The 14,595-nt window shown below is 40.0% G+C and overlaps 1 protein-coding gene across 5 annotated transcripts in view; it reads left to right on the top strand.

Annotated features, from left to right (window-relative positions):
* The window catches only part of LOC109842817 (protein ABCI12, chloroplastic), a 7,115-nt gene continuing 1,841 nt past the window's right edge, over positions 9,322–14,595 (top strand). For all 5 annotated transcript variants that reach the window (XR_002247405.1, XM_020411716.1, XM_020411715.1 and 2 more), the window contains exons 1-6: positions 9,322–9,740; positions 11,848–11,964; positions 12,299–12,535; positions 13,086–13,250; positions 13,419–13,494; positions 14,441–14,505. Coding sequence is in view for 4 of the 5 variants with exons in the window: in XM_020411716.1 (XP_020267305.1) it covers positions 9,354–9,740; positions 11,848–11,964; positions 12,299–12,535; positions 13,086–13,250; positions 13,419–13,494; positions 14,441–14,505 (1,047 nt within the window). In the remaining variant the exon portion in view is untranslated. The remainder of the gene's footprint in view (positions 9,741–11,847; positions 11,965–12,298; positions 12,536–13,085; positions 13,251–13,418; positions 13,495–14,440; positions 14,506–14,595) is intronic.

Raw genomic sequence — 14,595 nt, 5'->3', positions numbered from 1 at the left:
CTTGCTTTTGTACCTACACCTATTATTGACTCTACTAGTTAGATGTTAATTGTGATGATGAAACATATTATTGCATGGTGTGGTGCATGGCAGATTTGACATTCTTGGTTTCACCTTGGACTACAACCTTGTGTGAACCCAGGGGCGTTACATTTATACACTCTCTTAGGTACGACGGCGACGGGAGATGCAGCAGTTGGAACTGAAGAAAGTTGTGGAGACCTATGTGAGTACACACGGTTATGACATAGGCGGCTTGGGCACATGTCAGAGAAGGGTCTGGATCTGCTTGGTAAGTGTTTTCGTCAAAAATTGACTTTGTCATGGAATTCATTATATCTTCGGTCGATTACAATAAATTCAAAAAAGAGATAGCCTTTTTATAAGACTCCTTTTACACAACAAAAGGAAAAATTACAACTCTTGAGAAACAAACGCAGGATCGTTGTTTGGATCGCTGCTTGCGTGGGATCTTTGCCTGTGTCGGGAGCGCTTTGACTCGTGGACCACCAAATCACAGATTCTAATTGAATCGTGAGGGGTTTAATGATTCTTCCTTCGTTTATCGAAGTGAGAATTTGAAACGATATCTTATCAAAGTAAGATAGTCGTTCTTCTTGAAATCAAGTCAAAGCTCGAATCTCAAGGGATTGCCGGAAGCTCCAGAACTTTGCTCTGTCTGCTCTGAAGTGCTCAAAATGATCAGCCTTCCTCAAAAAATAATCTCAAGGGGTATTTATAGCCTCCAGGATGAACAGTGCTTCCGAGACAGTGTTTACTGTCTCGGAGGCCGAGACAGTAAAGACTGTCTCGGGTTCCGAGACAGTAAAGACTGTCTCGGCCCGCGAGACAGTAAATACTGTCTCGGGAACAGTAACTGTCTGGCAGTTTTCGTTATAACTGTCTTCCCACATTTTCAAACTCCGTTATTTTGGTAGTTATTCACGTGATTCTCGCCCACGACGTTCCCCATGTTCTTTGACAGTTAATGGCCACGTGTCGACGGTTTATAAAACAGTTTCTGAGCCCTTGAAAACTGTCTCGCGTGCGAGACAGCAAACACTATCTCGCACTGCAAGACAGCAAACGTTGTCTCGCGTGCGAGACAGCAAACACTGTCTCACGTGCGAGACAGCAAAGTCTGTCTCGCGTGCGAGACAGCAAAGACTGTCTCGCGTGCGAGACAGCAAAGTCTGTCTCGCGTGCGAGACGGTCTATGTCCTTTTTTCTGACTTTTTGGATGAATTCCTTCTTGAGCTGTATTTGGATATCTTTCGGCATTTTTTGACGCCTACAGATACCCCCTCCAAAGTATTCCAGACTCATTTTTGTATAGAGGAGTCTGGGATACTTTGGATAAGATGGGTCTAACTTTTAATCCTTTTATTATTTGATTGAGTAGATCGTACGGAAGGACCCATAAATGGCTTCAACTCTTGACTTCTTCATCTTTTAGCCCATTCAGTGCTTTGTAGAATAGATAAAATTCCTTCGGTGCTGCGTTTATCGCGTGATCGTCGTCGAAGTCTTGAATTAGAACTGCTATTGAAGAATGGAGAAATAGTTTATACTCATATACTTTATTGGAGTGTTCGGGAAATAGTTTAACCTCATATACCCATTAGGAGGTAATCAGATTATTCTTAAGAATATTGTGAGTAATATTCTCCAAAAACTTCCTGTTGAGAGTAGGGAAACAGTTTAGACTCGTGTACCTATTGGAGTAACATGATCTCTTTTTTGGTGGTAGAGATGAACCCAATGATGGAGAGGAAGAATTTTATATTCTATCTCCTGGTCTCTTGTTTGTTGGTAGAGATAAACCCAGAATCGGAGAGAAAGAATTTTATATTCTATCTCCTGGAGTAAAGAAACTCAAAGTGGGATCTCCACTTAGAGAATCTGGATTGGTTTGAATAATCCTAACTGTCATAAGGTTTGATTATTCAAATGAAAGGGGACCTCTCGTTCATGGAATGAATCGAGAAGAGATTTTGGTTGTGGTCCTAACTGTAGTTAAAGGTTTGACCAAATGGGGACTTGAGACGATCCTAACTGTTTAAAGGTTTGATCGTTCAATTTGTGGACCTCTCGTTCATGGAAGGAATCGAGAGGGGATTTTAGCTTTGGTCCTAACTGTTTAAAGGTTTGACCAAATGGGGTTTTGTGAGGGAAGATTGATCTAAAGAAGTGATTGAATCTCATCTTAGCAAAAGAGTATTCAGAAATCACCGTGGGGATGCAGTATTTATCACTTTGTTTGTAATGATCGGGTTGTCCCTAAGAAAATTACATATAGCATTCTTCCGAGAACTTTCCGTTACATGAACCATCCACCCCCAGCTTCCTTCGCGAAACTGGGTCTAAAATGATTGGGTTATCCTTAAGAATATTACATGTAAAAATTCTCCAGGAACTTCCCGTCAAGAGTGGGAAACAGTTTAGACTCATATACCTATTGGAGTGTCGAGGAGCAGTTTATACTCATATACTCTTTGGAGTGAGGGAAAACAATTTATACTCGTGTACCCAATGGAGTATGAGTCGTCTTTACTTGGCTTGTTTCGCCGTTATGACGCCGGAGTCAATTAATGCTTGGATTTTATTTTTGAGTCCGAAGCAAATCTCAGTGGGATGAAGAACCCTTCTGTGGTACGCACAGTAGTTTGGATCCGTAATCCTTTTAGCTCCCTCCTGATCTTTAATAGGTGGTAGCTCGATCTTGTCGTTGACGAGGAGGTATTTCAAGATGGCTGGAGCTTCATCATCTTTGAAAGAATACTCCTTTTGGAACCTCGGATCGAGAGTCGCGTTCCCAGTGATTGCAGATGTCGTCGGTCGGCTTCTCTCAGCTTTCTTTTTTTTAAGAAAGTGTTCAGCTTGTTCACCACGCATTTTTAAATCCTTCCAAGTTTTAGATGGTACAACCCCCAGGGCTTCCAGGACATCGATAGAGAGATTATTGTGGCATGTTTGTAAGATGAACTCTTCTGTAACAGGATCTCTGCAATTCATTGCTTTGTTACGAAAGCGCTTGACAAAATTATCGACTGACTCTCCATCTTTTTGCTTCTCATCTAGAAGGGTTCCGATCGACACTTCGGTGTCATCATCGAAGAAATTGCTGAGGAATAAACTTTCCATGTCATCCCAGCAATTGATGCTCCCTGGCTTGAGACGTCGGTACCAATCAAAGGTTGGCCCACGAAGGGTGCTAACGAATGACCGGACCATTAAAACCTCGTTTCCAGAGATCATGCCCAAATGAGACTTAAAATAAATCAAGTGCTGAATAGGCGAGCTCTTCCCCTCAAACGGTGTGAAAGTTAATCATATTGAACTTTGCCGGATACGGTATTGAATCCCATTCTCTTGGATAGGGACATGGAATACCCGTCTTCTTCACTTCTTGAGCCGTCATCAAAGCGTTGATTTTGTTTTCAAGCTCTTTCATTTTCCCTTTATCGTCTATGTCTTCATTCGAAGGACGTTGAGGAGAATGAGTTAGACCACCCCCTGTAAGAGGTGCCATTGAACCACCCCCAATATCGTTATTGGGACGGTGTGTTAAACCACCCCCGGCGTTATTGCTATTGGGAGGTGTATCAGCAAAGATGACTTCATCCACTTCTGGATCACTATCATCCATAATATTCTGAGTGTGGCGGCTGGATTCAGGAGGTTAAGACCGTTGAGCTAGCATGACATTTCAGTAGAAAGTCTTTGGAACACAGAAACTTTCGGCGGAATGGCTTTAAAGCAGTTGCATTTGGACAACACTGCTTTGATACGTTTTTCACATACACAATGACGATTCGTTTCTCGAACAGTCCTTTTATGTGATTTGTTTCCACCTTTAGTTTGATAGTACAACTCGTCAGCATGGTGACCAGAGCAACCTATCTTCTGTTTTTGTGTTTGAACCTTGTTAACATACTCAGGATGACTTGTCGTCGCCTCTGAGCGATCCAAGGTTATGTCAAGAGTCATACGTTTATAACCACCTCCTTGCGGGTGTGGAGTCTTAACAGGCTCCGTATGCTGATTTTTCACAACTCCAGACTTTAGAATCCAAACTTGGCAGAGTTTCGGTGGTTCTTTGGCCACCGTTTCCTTCTTCCTTTCTCGTCTTTGTTGTAAGAGAGCACGGGCATGAGCAGCGTTTGCACGACGTTTTTGTATACGTTCTTTGAGGGTCGAACGAGCCCTTTTGACAATAGTCTATTCCTCCGTTGTGAGTTTAGCAGAGACATGAGTGATTGGTCGTTGAGACAACTGAACCACTCGATGCCTCCTTGACTCTAAGTCCGCATGATAACGAACTCCGTCGGGTTGTTCCAAGGCCTTAGCCATTTGGCGAGCGCGGCGTTGGCGTTGTCTCTAACGAGCTCTTTTCGTCAATGCCGGCGGGCTTTGATTTAATGACTCCTTAATTAGGGTGGAATAATTATGAGCAGAGCTTCCGGCTTTGGGGGTCGCCGGGATAATATTGCGAGGCAAGGCGAGGAAGACTTTACAGATGAGGATGATAAATACTCCTCAAACTTCGCTTGGTCGAACTCGTACTCGACCATTGATTCAACCGGGATCTTGATGGTTGGCTGTGACACGACGGTCTCGACAGCGAGACCGTTGGCTCCCACTGTGGTCGCCAGTTTGTTTTCGTCAAAAATTGACTTTGTCATGTAATTCATTATATCTTCGGTCGATTACAATAAATTCAAAAAAGAGATAGCCTTTTTATAAGACTCCTTTTACACAACAAAAGGAAAAATTACAACTCTTGAGAAACAAACGCAGGATTGTTGTTTGGATCGCTGCTTGTGTGGGATCTTTGCCTGTGCCGGGAGCGCTTTGACTCGTGGACCACCAAATCACAGATTCTAATTGAATCGTGAGGGGTTTAATGATTCTTCCTTCGTTTATCGAAGTAAGAATTTGAAGCGAATATCTTATCGATGTAAGATGTTCACTCTTCTAAAGATCAAGTCAGAGCTTAGATCTCTAGGAATCGCCAGAACTCTGCTCTGTCTGCTCCAAAGTGCTTAAGAATCATCAGCCCCCTAAACAAATGATCACAGGGGGTATTTATAACCCCTGGACGAATAACCACTTCCGAGATAGTGTTTGCTGTCTCGGCGGTCGAGACAGTAAAGACTGTCTCGGGTTCTGAGACAGTAAAGACTATCTCGGCCCGCGAGACAGTAAATACTGTCTCGAGAACAGTAACTGTCTGGCAGTTTTCATTGTAACTGTCTTCCCACGTTTTCAAACTCCGTTATTTTGGTAGTTATTCACGTGATTCTCGTCCACGACGTTCCCCATGTTCTTTGACAGTTAATGGCCACGTGTCGACGGTTTATAAAACAATTTCTGAGCCCTTGAAAACTGTCTCGCGTGTGAGACAGCAAACGCTATCTCACGTGCGAGACAGCAAACGCTGTCTCGCACTGCAAGACAGCAAACACTGTCTCGCGTGCGAGACAGCAAAGTCTGTCTCGCGTGCGAGACAGCAAAGACTGTCTCGCGTGCGAGACAGCAAAGTCTGTCTCGCGTGCGAGACAGCAAAGTCTGTCTCGCGTGCGAGACGGTCTATGTCCTTTTTTCTGACTTTTTGGATGAATTCCTTCTTGAGCTGTATTTGGATATCTTTCGGCATTTTTTGACGCCTACAGTAAGGAGGGTTTGCTGAAGAATCTGAAGAAACATTGCATGGATTTTTACGAGAATTGTGTGTATGGGAAGACGCACAGGGTCAAATTCTTAAAAGTAATCACAAGAGCAGAGGTATATTAGACTATGTGCACACAGATGAGTGGGGTCCGGCTCAGACAACTTCCAAGGGTTGTTCCAGGTATTTTGTCTCGTTTATAGACGACTATTCTAGGTATGCTTGGATTTACTTTCTGAAGCATAAGAATGAGGTGTTCGAGACATTTAAGAAGTGGAAGGCCATGGTTGAGAACATGATAGGGAAAAAATTAAAGACACTAAGATCTTACAACTGTACAGAATATACAGATGATACTTTCAAGGAATTCTGTGAATAGGAAGGCATTGCTAGATACTGGACAATCAGATCTATACCACAGCAGAATAAGATCGCAGAGAGGCTGAACCAAACATTGCGGGAGAAAAACAATGAGTATGCAATCTTATGCTGGATTGTGAAAAGAATGGTGGGCAGAAGCGGTGACTATAACTTGTTATATTATGAACCGTTCTCCACATTCTACATTGGATGGTGATACACCCTATAGGGTGTGGTCAGGGGAGCATGCAGATTATGAGAGGCTCCAGATTTTTGGGTGTACCGTCTATTATCACGTCAACGAGGAAAAGCTTGATGCGAGGGCCAAGAAGGCTATATTATTGGGATATGCAAAGGGTGTAAAAGGCTACCGTCTTTGATGTCCAGAAGATTTGAAGTTCGTGATCAGCATGGATGCTACCTTTAATGAGAAATCCATAATTACTAAAGCACCCAAGGATGATGGTGTTGGGACTGTTGTGACTTCAAAATCTTAGGTTATTAAGATAGAACCTAAAGACCAATCAGGTTCAAGTGAGAAATCAGGTAGATGATGAGCTTGAGCAGGAGGAGGTTCAGTAGGAGAATACACAAACACTATAACAACAACAGCTCGAGGATAGTTTGGCTTCCACTAGTCCAAGGCGAGCATATAAGCAGGTACTGAAGCTAGGGGCTGATCAATCCCTGAAGCACTATGGGCAAGTTAATTTGGTGGAATACGCATTCTCGATGGAGGAAGATGAGCCGGTCTCCTTCAAGGAAGCTATTCGGGATAGAGATAATGAGAGTTGGTTGGCTACGATGAATGAGGAGATGGAATCTTTTTGGAAGAACCAAACATGAGAGGTGGTCCCATTGCCCGTAGGAAGAAAAACTATTGGTTGTAAGTGGGTGTATAAGAGAAAGGAAGATCCTACAGAACTCGGTGGTACAAGGTACAAGGCAATGCTAGTGGCTAAAGGGTTTGCACAAAGAGAGGGTGTGGATTACAATGAGATATTTTCTCCGGTGGTAAAACACACTTCTATTCGGGTGCTATTGAGTATTGTTGCTCATGGTGATCTTGAGCTGGAACAACTCGATGTAAATACGGTCTTCTTGCACGGAGATTTGGATGAAGAGATCTATAAGCATCAACCTGAGGGCTACAAGGTTGAGGATAAGGAGCATCATGTATGTCTCTTGAGGAAGTCACTCTATGGACTAAAGCAATCCCCTCGGCAGTGGTACAAGCGATTTGACTCCTTCATGCTGAAGCATAGATTTTTCCAAAGTAATCACGATTGTTGTGTTTACATTTGGAAGCTTTGTGGAGGTGATTATATCTATCTCCTTTTATATGTGGATGTCATGCTTATTGCTTCAAAAAGCATGATGGAGATAGATAAGCTAAAATCTCAACTCGGTAAAGAGTTCGAGATGAAGGACATGGGCGTTGCAAGGAAAATACTGGGTATGAAGATTAGAACAGAGCGGACGAATCAACGATTGTTCTTGAGTCAGAAGGGCTACATAGAGCGGGTTATCGCAAGGTTTGGGATACAGAGTGCAAAGTTGGCGGTGACTCCATTAGTTCCACACTTCAGGCTTTCAGGTAAACAATCTCCCACTACAGTGGAAGAGAAGGTACACATGGAGCATGTATCTTATGCTAGTGCAGTTGGCAGTTTGATGTACGCCATGGTGTGTACATGCCCATATATTTCACAGGCGGTCAGTGTCGTCAGTAGATTCATGGGGAATCCGGGAAAGACATATTGAAAGTCGGTGAAGTGGGTCCTGAGGTACTTGAATGGTACTATTAATACGTGTCTGTATTTTGGTGGAGATACATGTCAGATTGATGGGTTTGTGGACTCAGATCATACGGGTGATCTAGATAGACGACGATCTACTACTGATTATGTATTCATGATACATGGGGCTCCAGTTAGTTAGCGATCGATGTTACAGGCTACAATGATACTTTCTACTACAGATGCCGAGTACATGGCCATAACGGGGGGAGTAAAGGAAGCATTGTGGTTGTGGGGTATTCTAGACGATTTGGTTCATTTTCGGAAATACATTTGCATGTACAAAAACACAAGTTTTGAGTTTTCCAAACTTTTCTAAGAAATAGATTATTTCGCTTTGGTTCGCACAAAAAAATGGTGGGAAACCAATGTATTTATTTTTCTTGTGTTTGGTTCGCATGGAAAAAAGGGAAAACTTTTGTTTTTATGGCAAAAAGCTGGCGTGGCTGTAGTTTTCGTCGATTTCATGAGGTTGAGGAAGGAATTGGGGGAGAGAAAAAAATCTGATATAGCGACGATTTTCACCGAGTTTCCCTTCTTCAACTCTAGCAAACCAAAGATGTGAAAAAAAACCGACGGAAAGGTTATATCCTACGTGGCCACGAAAAAATCTGATGTGGAAGCGGTGTAAAACTTTTCCACCGAGTTAAAAAACGAACCAAACAACCCCTTAAAAAAACAATTTGTTTTTTTTGGTAAATTGAATAAAATAATGTTAGAGGCACACCACCCACCACAACCCCAACCACACTCCCCCCTCTCATTGCTACAGTAAACCGGGCCCCACATGGGATTTTAAATTTTTTAAAATCCCATGTGGGGCCTGATTTACTATAGCAATGAGAGGGGGAGTGTGGTTGGGGTTGTGGTGGGTGGTGTGCCCCTAACACCACTCAATTGAATACAACTCATCATCTATTCCTTCAGTAGCACTTAGCTATATTTTATTACTACTTAAAACCCCATAAATTGGTATTTCTTACAAGAATCAATTGGTGTTTATTGCTAATAAGATACATTTTTTTATCCTAATTCTTTGGAATCTGATTTACCTTGGTGGTGTCAGGTCTTTTGTGTATTCATCTTGTGTTTACCATGTTATGACATTTTCTTAAAAACAAAATAAAAAATAAAATAAAATAAAAAAATAAAATAAAATTAAAAGAAAAAAGAGAATTTCAGGGGGGGAAAGACGAAAAAGAATTCAACAAGAACTAGGTTACTTATCATCCGTACGGTTCGGTCTGATTCCATTTTAGGACCCAAATAAATTAAAAAAGAAATTAAAATCGAACTAGAAACAAAAAAGAGGTACTATAGTTACACCATCAATCACACCTTCTCTTCTGCTACACTATAGCGGATTTCATATGAATTTTTAAAAAATTTCATATAAAGCCTGTTGTACTGTAGCATGAGAGGAGTTGTGGATGATAGTGTGGTTGATGATGTGGCTGTATAGCAAAAACCCCATAAAAGTACACCCTCCCCCCTCTCTCTCTCTCTCACCCCCCCCCCCGCCGATGACATCCGAGCTCCATTTCTCCTTCCCTCTCCTCCACTCTCCAAACCCACATAAAAAATCTCATCCCAATTCTTTTAAAACCCCCCAGCCCTTCAAATCCAACAAATTAATCCCCAAAACTGTTCTCAATCCCCACATAAATGAACCCATCAAGCTGAGGAGGAGGAGGAGGAGGTGGAGCTTCGCGCTGGTCGAATGTGCAAACTCCGACGGAGGAGGAGGAGGAGTAGCAAGAAGATGGGAATCTTGGGTTCCAAGAAATATTGGTGGGTTTTCGCCGGAGAGGGTTTTCAAGCTGATCTCAGGCGCCACTTCCAGCCCTATATGCCAGTTCATCGACTCTCCCAAAACTTTTCTGCACTCCCTCGACCCAAGAATCAAACTGGTATATTTTCTTTTTAAGTCATTTCCTTCTGATTTGTTGTGTTGTTTTGGTAATAAGAAGCTTGCCTATTGAATTAGATTGCTACTGCATTTGTAGAAGGGGGTGCGTCGGATTCGAGTGAAATGAACCCATTTTTAATATTGACTCTCTAATACTGTTGCTTGTTTCCTTGAACATCTTGGGAAAGGCAAAAAATAAAGTCTTGAGGGAGAGGTCCTCTTGTTTGTTTGCTTATGGCAGCCTGAATTGGGCTTCAGTAAACCGTGTAGGAAATTTTAATAGGACACTAATTGAGGCCTGATGATCTTCACCCATGCTTGGAAGATGATTAGTGAAGTTTTACGGAGGATGGGTTATTCCATCCATCTCTTCTTTACTAGAGGTAAGCAAATTTATGGATGAAAGTGGACATTGTGGTTCATCCTACTTGAGACTGGAGGGGCAACTATGTCATTTGGCACAATTATATCCACCTACGAGGTACCACCTGACCCTTGTTGTGTCATGCTTAGTCTCTCTTTCAAATAGAAATTTGGCATATTGCAAAGACATGACTCTTAAAATTGCGAAAACTTCTCTCCCTCTCCATTACAGTTCTTGAAAGCAAGTTGGGGCTCAGGCCTTTGAGGGTTGCAGAGACGTAAATCAATTAAGATATAAAACATCAGACCTGACAATGATGCGTACGAGTACTGAGAAATAGAAACCTCGTTTTTCAATGGATTCCTTTCAAATTTATCTTTAAATATTTTAGTGGAATGTTATTGTCAAAGTGGTTTTCAAGTTAAAAATTTCATGCCCAATAAGGTCGGACTTTTGACACTTAATTCCAAAAATTTTAAAATTCTCACTAAACTCCCAATAAAGTTTTGGAATTCCAAAAAAAAAACCCCAAAATAGTGTGAGCCCTCGTGTTGGACTATATATGTTGTAGCACAAAAGCAGCAAGACTTGCACAGACAGTATTAATTGGATATGCAATAAAATTAAAAATCTGAAGGGTGAGAAATATAGGACGATCTATCTTATGGTTCAGTATATCTTTCACATATACTTTTCTTTGGAAAGAGGCAGTAATTTATCTTGCAGGTGCATTTGCATGTGCAGAACTGCTAGTAAATATTATGTACATACTTATTTGTTGGGGAGGGATTATTGGTTATGAGTTGTCAACTCATTTTGTTAAATAAGCTAGCAAGAAATAAAAGGGATGGTGAGACAAACCTATATGACGTGACTAGCATGACGAGCCTCACCGTTTGTCCATCTCTTGATAACTCATTTAGCAAAATGAGCTGGCACCTTTATGCTGATTATTAAAGTACATTTACTTAATTTCTTGGGGTTCACCATATCCATTACCTGGAAAGTGTTGTCTCCATAATATCCGATATCCCTCCTGCTAGGAGGGAGAAAGTCTGCTTTGTGCATGTTTTCTACATTTCAAAATGCATACATAGTTTGTATTTATGCGAATATAAAACAAGCATACGGGCATATGTACATGTATATTTGCATGAATGCATTTGCACACACATACATATATCTATACTCTGTAAATTTATAAATTTATATTTGTGCCCTTGAAAAGGGAGAACTTTATTATTCTCAAGGATAATCAACTTGGGTTATCCAATGGTAAAAGTGCACAATGGGACATCTCAATAGGTCCAGTCTGTTCTCATGATCTAAATACTGAAATATCACATGCTTCGAGAATGTCTAACATTTTTGTCAAAGGTTGCTCTATTGTATTACTGAGAACTAGTCATTTTACAATCGCTATTAAATGGTGAGAAGTTTTCAAACCATATGATTTTTTATTTAGTTGTTATGAGATAAATAGGTCATGATGGATGTTGGCATGCCCATTCTCATGGGCCTTTAGTTGTTCTATTGTGCATATGACCTTCTAAGCGACTTTTCAATTGCTTATGAACTATCATATCTTATATATTATATTCAAATTAGAAGATCCTTGCTCTATCTCCATGATTATAGCCATGTACTTTGACTGATTAAATATAATTCTGTTCATTATTCTTTTAAATTCTATCTGGTGTTCATGGTGTTATTTTACTTCTATCTCAGTAATTTCTTGTTGCAGGCATGGCTTTTAGTTCTTGTTATCCTGCCAGCTAGGTCAAATATTTACATGCGCCTTGGATTAGTTTTGTACCTAAGCCTCTTGTCAGTATGGATTCTCCCAAGACATGTTTGGATGGTAAGCACAGTGCATTATTACCAGAGTTGTCTTATCACTCTTTCATTTTTTTCCCTTTAATCTTAACTCCACAAAAAAAAAGTAATAAAATAAAAAATAAAAGCACACATGCTCAGATGATTTTTTTTTACATGGAAAATACGTAGCAGTTATGTGCATGTTTTATCAAGTGGCGCTCAGTCTTTTTTTTTCCTTCTTTTTAAAAATACATGTCCTGCGTTTCTTTTGCTACGTTTATATATTTTCCTTTTTTGGTTTCTTTACTTTAGTAGATATCTTCTTTCTTGAGAACCATTATCGCTTAATTATTTCTACCTTTCTTCTTCCTTAATAGGATCAATTAGGAAGAGTGGCTTTCCTTTCAGGAATCTTATTCATTATGCTTGGGTTTGGTTCAGATGGAGTACCCCCAGTTGTTCAGTTAAGAACTCCTCCCCCTTCTATGATGGGCTTGTCAAGTCTCCCTTCATCATTGGCAGGTTATTCTTACACAATCATGAAGATTGGACCATTACAGCTTACAAGAAAAGGCTTGTCTCTAGCTAGTACCTCTGCATGTTTATCCTTTACCGTACGTGTTCCTTATAATTTTGGCATTTGCTTTTGCAAACATTTTTACTGTACTCCATAATTTTTTTATTTGCCTTGAAACTGTGACTCCTCTCCATCTCTATTTTGTCTTATTGCTTCTAGTATTGCTTTACTACAAGAACTAGGTTTTTTGTGTAAATTTCACAAAAATCCCCTGAATTTGGGCTGTCACATAACCTCTCTGAACTTTTAGGCGTCTCACATAACACCCCTAAACTTTCAAATTTTCCCAACGAAGCCCCGATTACTTTTCATTTACAGACAAGTCAGCAGACACTCTCCGCCCTATTTGGGTTTTTTTCCTGTCAATGACCTGTTAGTTATTTTCCATTTCCAGGTAGGGGTTCGGTTGGGAAAATTGATAGCTTAGGGGGCCTATGTGAGACACCTCCAAATTCAGGGGGGGTAAGTGGATTAAATATAGTTTAAGTGGGTTTTGTTGGAAATGCCAAAAGTTTAGGTTTTTTTTTGGAATTTACCCTTTTTTCAAAGTATACCTGAAAGTTTTCCCTTTTTTCCTTTGGTGAAAGATCTTTCAAAGTGCTAGTCTATGCCTGGCGACAACAACCCCTGAGCAACTAGCATCTGCGTTGCAGTGGTTCATGGCTCCTTTGTCACTTATTGGTGCTCCAGTTGCTGAAATAATTCTCACTCTACTACTTTCATTGAGATTCATCAATCTAGTTTTTGACGAGGCAAGTTGAAATGAACTTTTTTTCTCTGAACATTATGGTTAAGTTAAGATTTGAGTGATAAATTGTGTATGCACATGAAACAAAGTTAAGAAAATGGATTCATAGTTAATCATGTTACAGCTTTTTCATATCTTTGTTTTTTTACATATATTAATACTTTTTACACAGGTAAGAAATGCGGCTTTAGGGATTGTAGCACGTCGAATATGTTGGCAGCAGTTGGCAGTAACCGAAACAATAGATGGTGAGCATCTTTCATGAATGGAAAATATGGAAGCTATTTTATATGCATTTTAAGTTTGGATTTGTTTCTCTTTCCAAATATGTGAACTCTCAAACTCTAGATGCTTAGAAAAAAGCAGTTTAAGCCCAAGGTTGATCACCGATACTTTTTTTTTTCTTCCAGGGACTACCAAACATATAAATGAAAGTTAATCTGAAGTTAAAAGTCAGTACCCAGATTACTTTTTGTAGCCATGAATTGAGCGGTTATCTTGTTCTATTTTATGTATTGTTAATGGCCTATTTTTGAGTTCTTCTTGAATTCCCGACAAAGCATGAGGCTAAGAGGGTAAGCTTGATATAAATTTTGCCATTTTCATTAAGTTAATTATCTGACTGTTATGAATTATACTAGCTGCTTCAATTCTAAGTTTGTAACTATGACTGTATAAAGATTTCTAATGGAAGAAAACACTTAAACCATCAACATGACAGGCACTCCATGGTTGCAATTCATTTTGGTTTGATTGGTTAATCTGCATCTTTCTACTGTCTGCTGATTACTTTGAATGTTTAATGTTCTCTCCGTGTTAGATATTCTTCTGTAGAAATCAATTTATTGCTACCTTAGGCATTACTTATCTTAGGATACAACTGATGAATGAAAAGTATTTAGGTGAAGGTGCAGTGATTCTTCCCTTTTATCTTCTCATTTAATGATTCCATTTAATTTCTATAGTCAACAAGAGGTTAACAGCCAATATAACTGGTGAAGTATTCTCATCCTGTAATTAAGTGCCCACCACTTTTTTTAATGAAATATTCGTGAAAATTATATTTTACGTCTTTTTTGCAGTAATATTTTCATGCACAATTCATTGCTTGAAAATTGCCGTAGTGACTTTATTTGCTCTCTGAATCCAATGACTCATCCTTATATATGCTTCTCTTCATTTCTAATTTTGCAGTTTTCTTTATGTATATCCGTCGGATTTTCAAAAATATTTTTAGTCATGCTGAGCAAATCTCCAAGGTATGCCTTTCCAATACACTTTCTATTACATTATCTAGCTCTAAAGTCTTACATCTGCAGCCATGGCATGAGAAATATTCTCTTGTTGTG

This window comes from Asparagus officinalis, chromosome 5, assembly GCF_001876935.1.
Source record: "Asparagus officinalis chromosome 5, Aspof.V1, whole genome shotgun sequence".
Taxonomy (NCBI): Eukaryota; Viridiplantae; Streptophyta; class Magnoliopsida; order Asparagales; family Asparagaceae; genus Asparagus; species Asparagus officinalis.
This window is presented reverse-complemented; position numbering and strand designations above follow the sequence as displayed.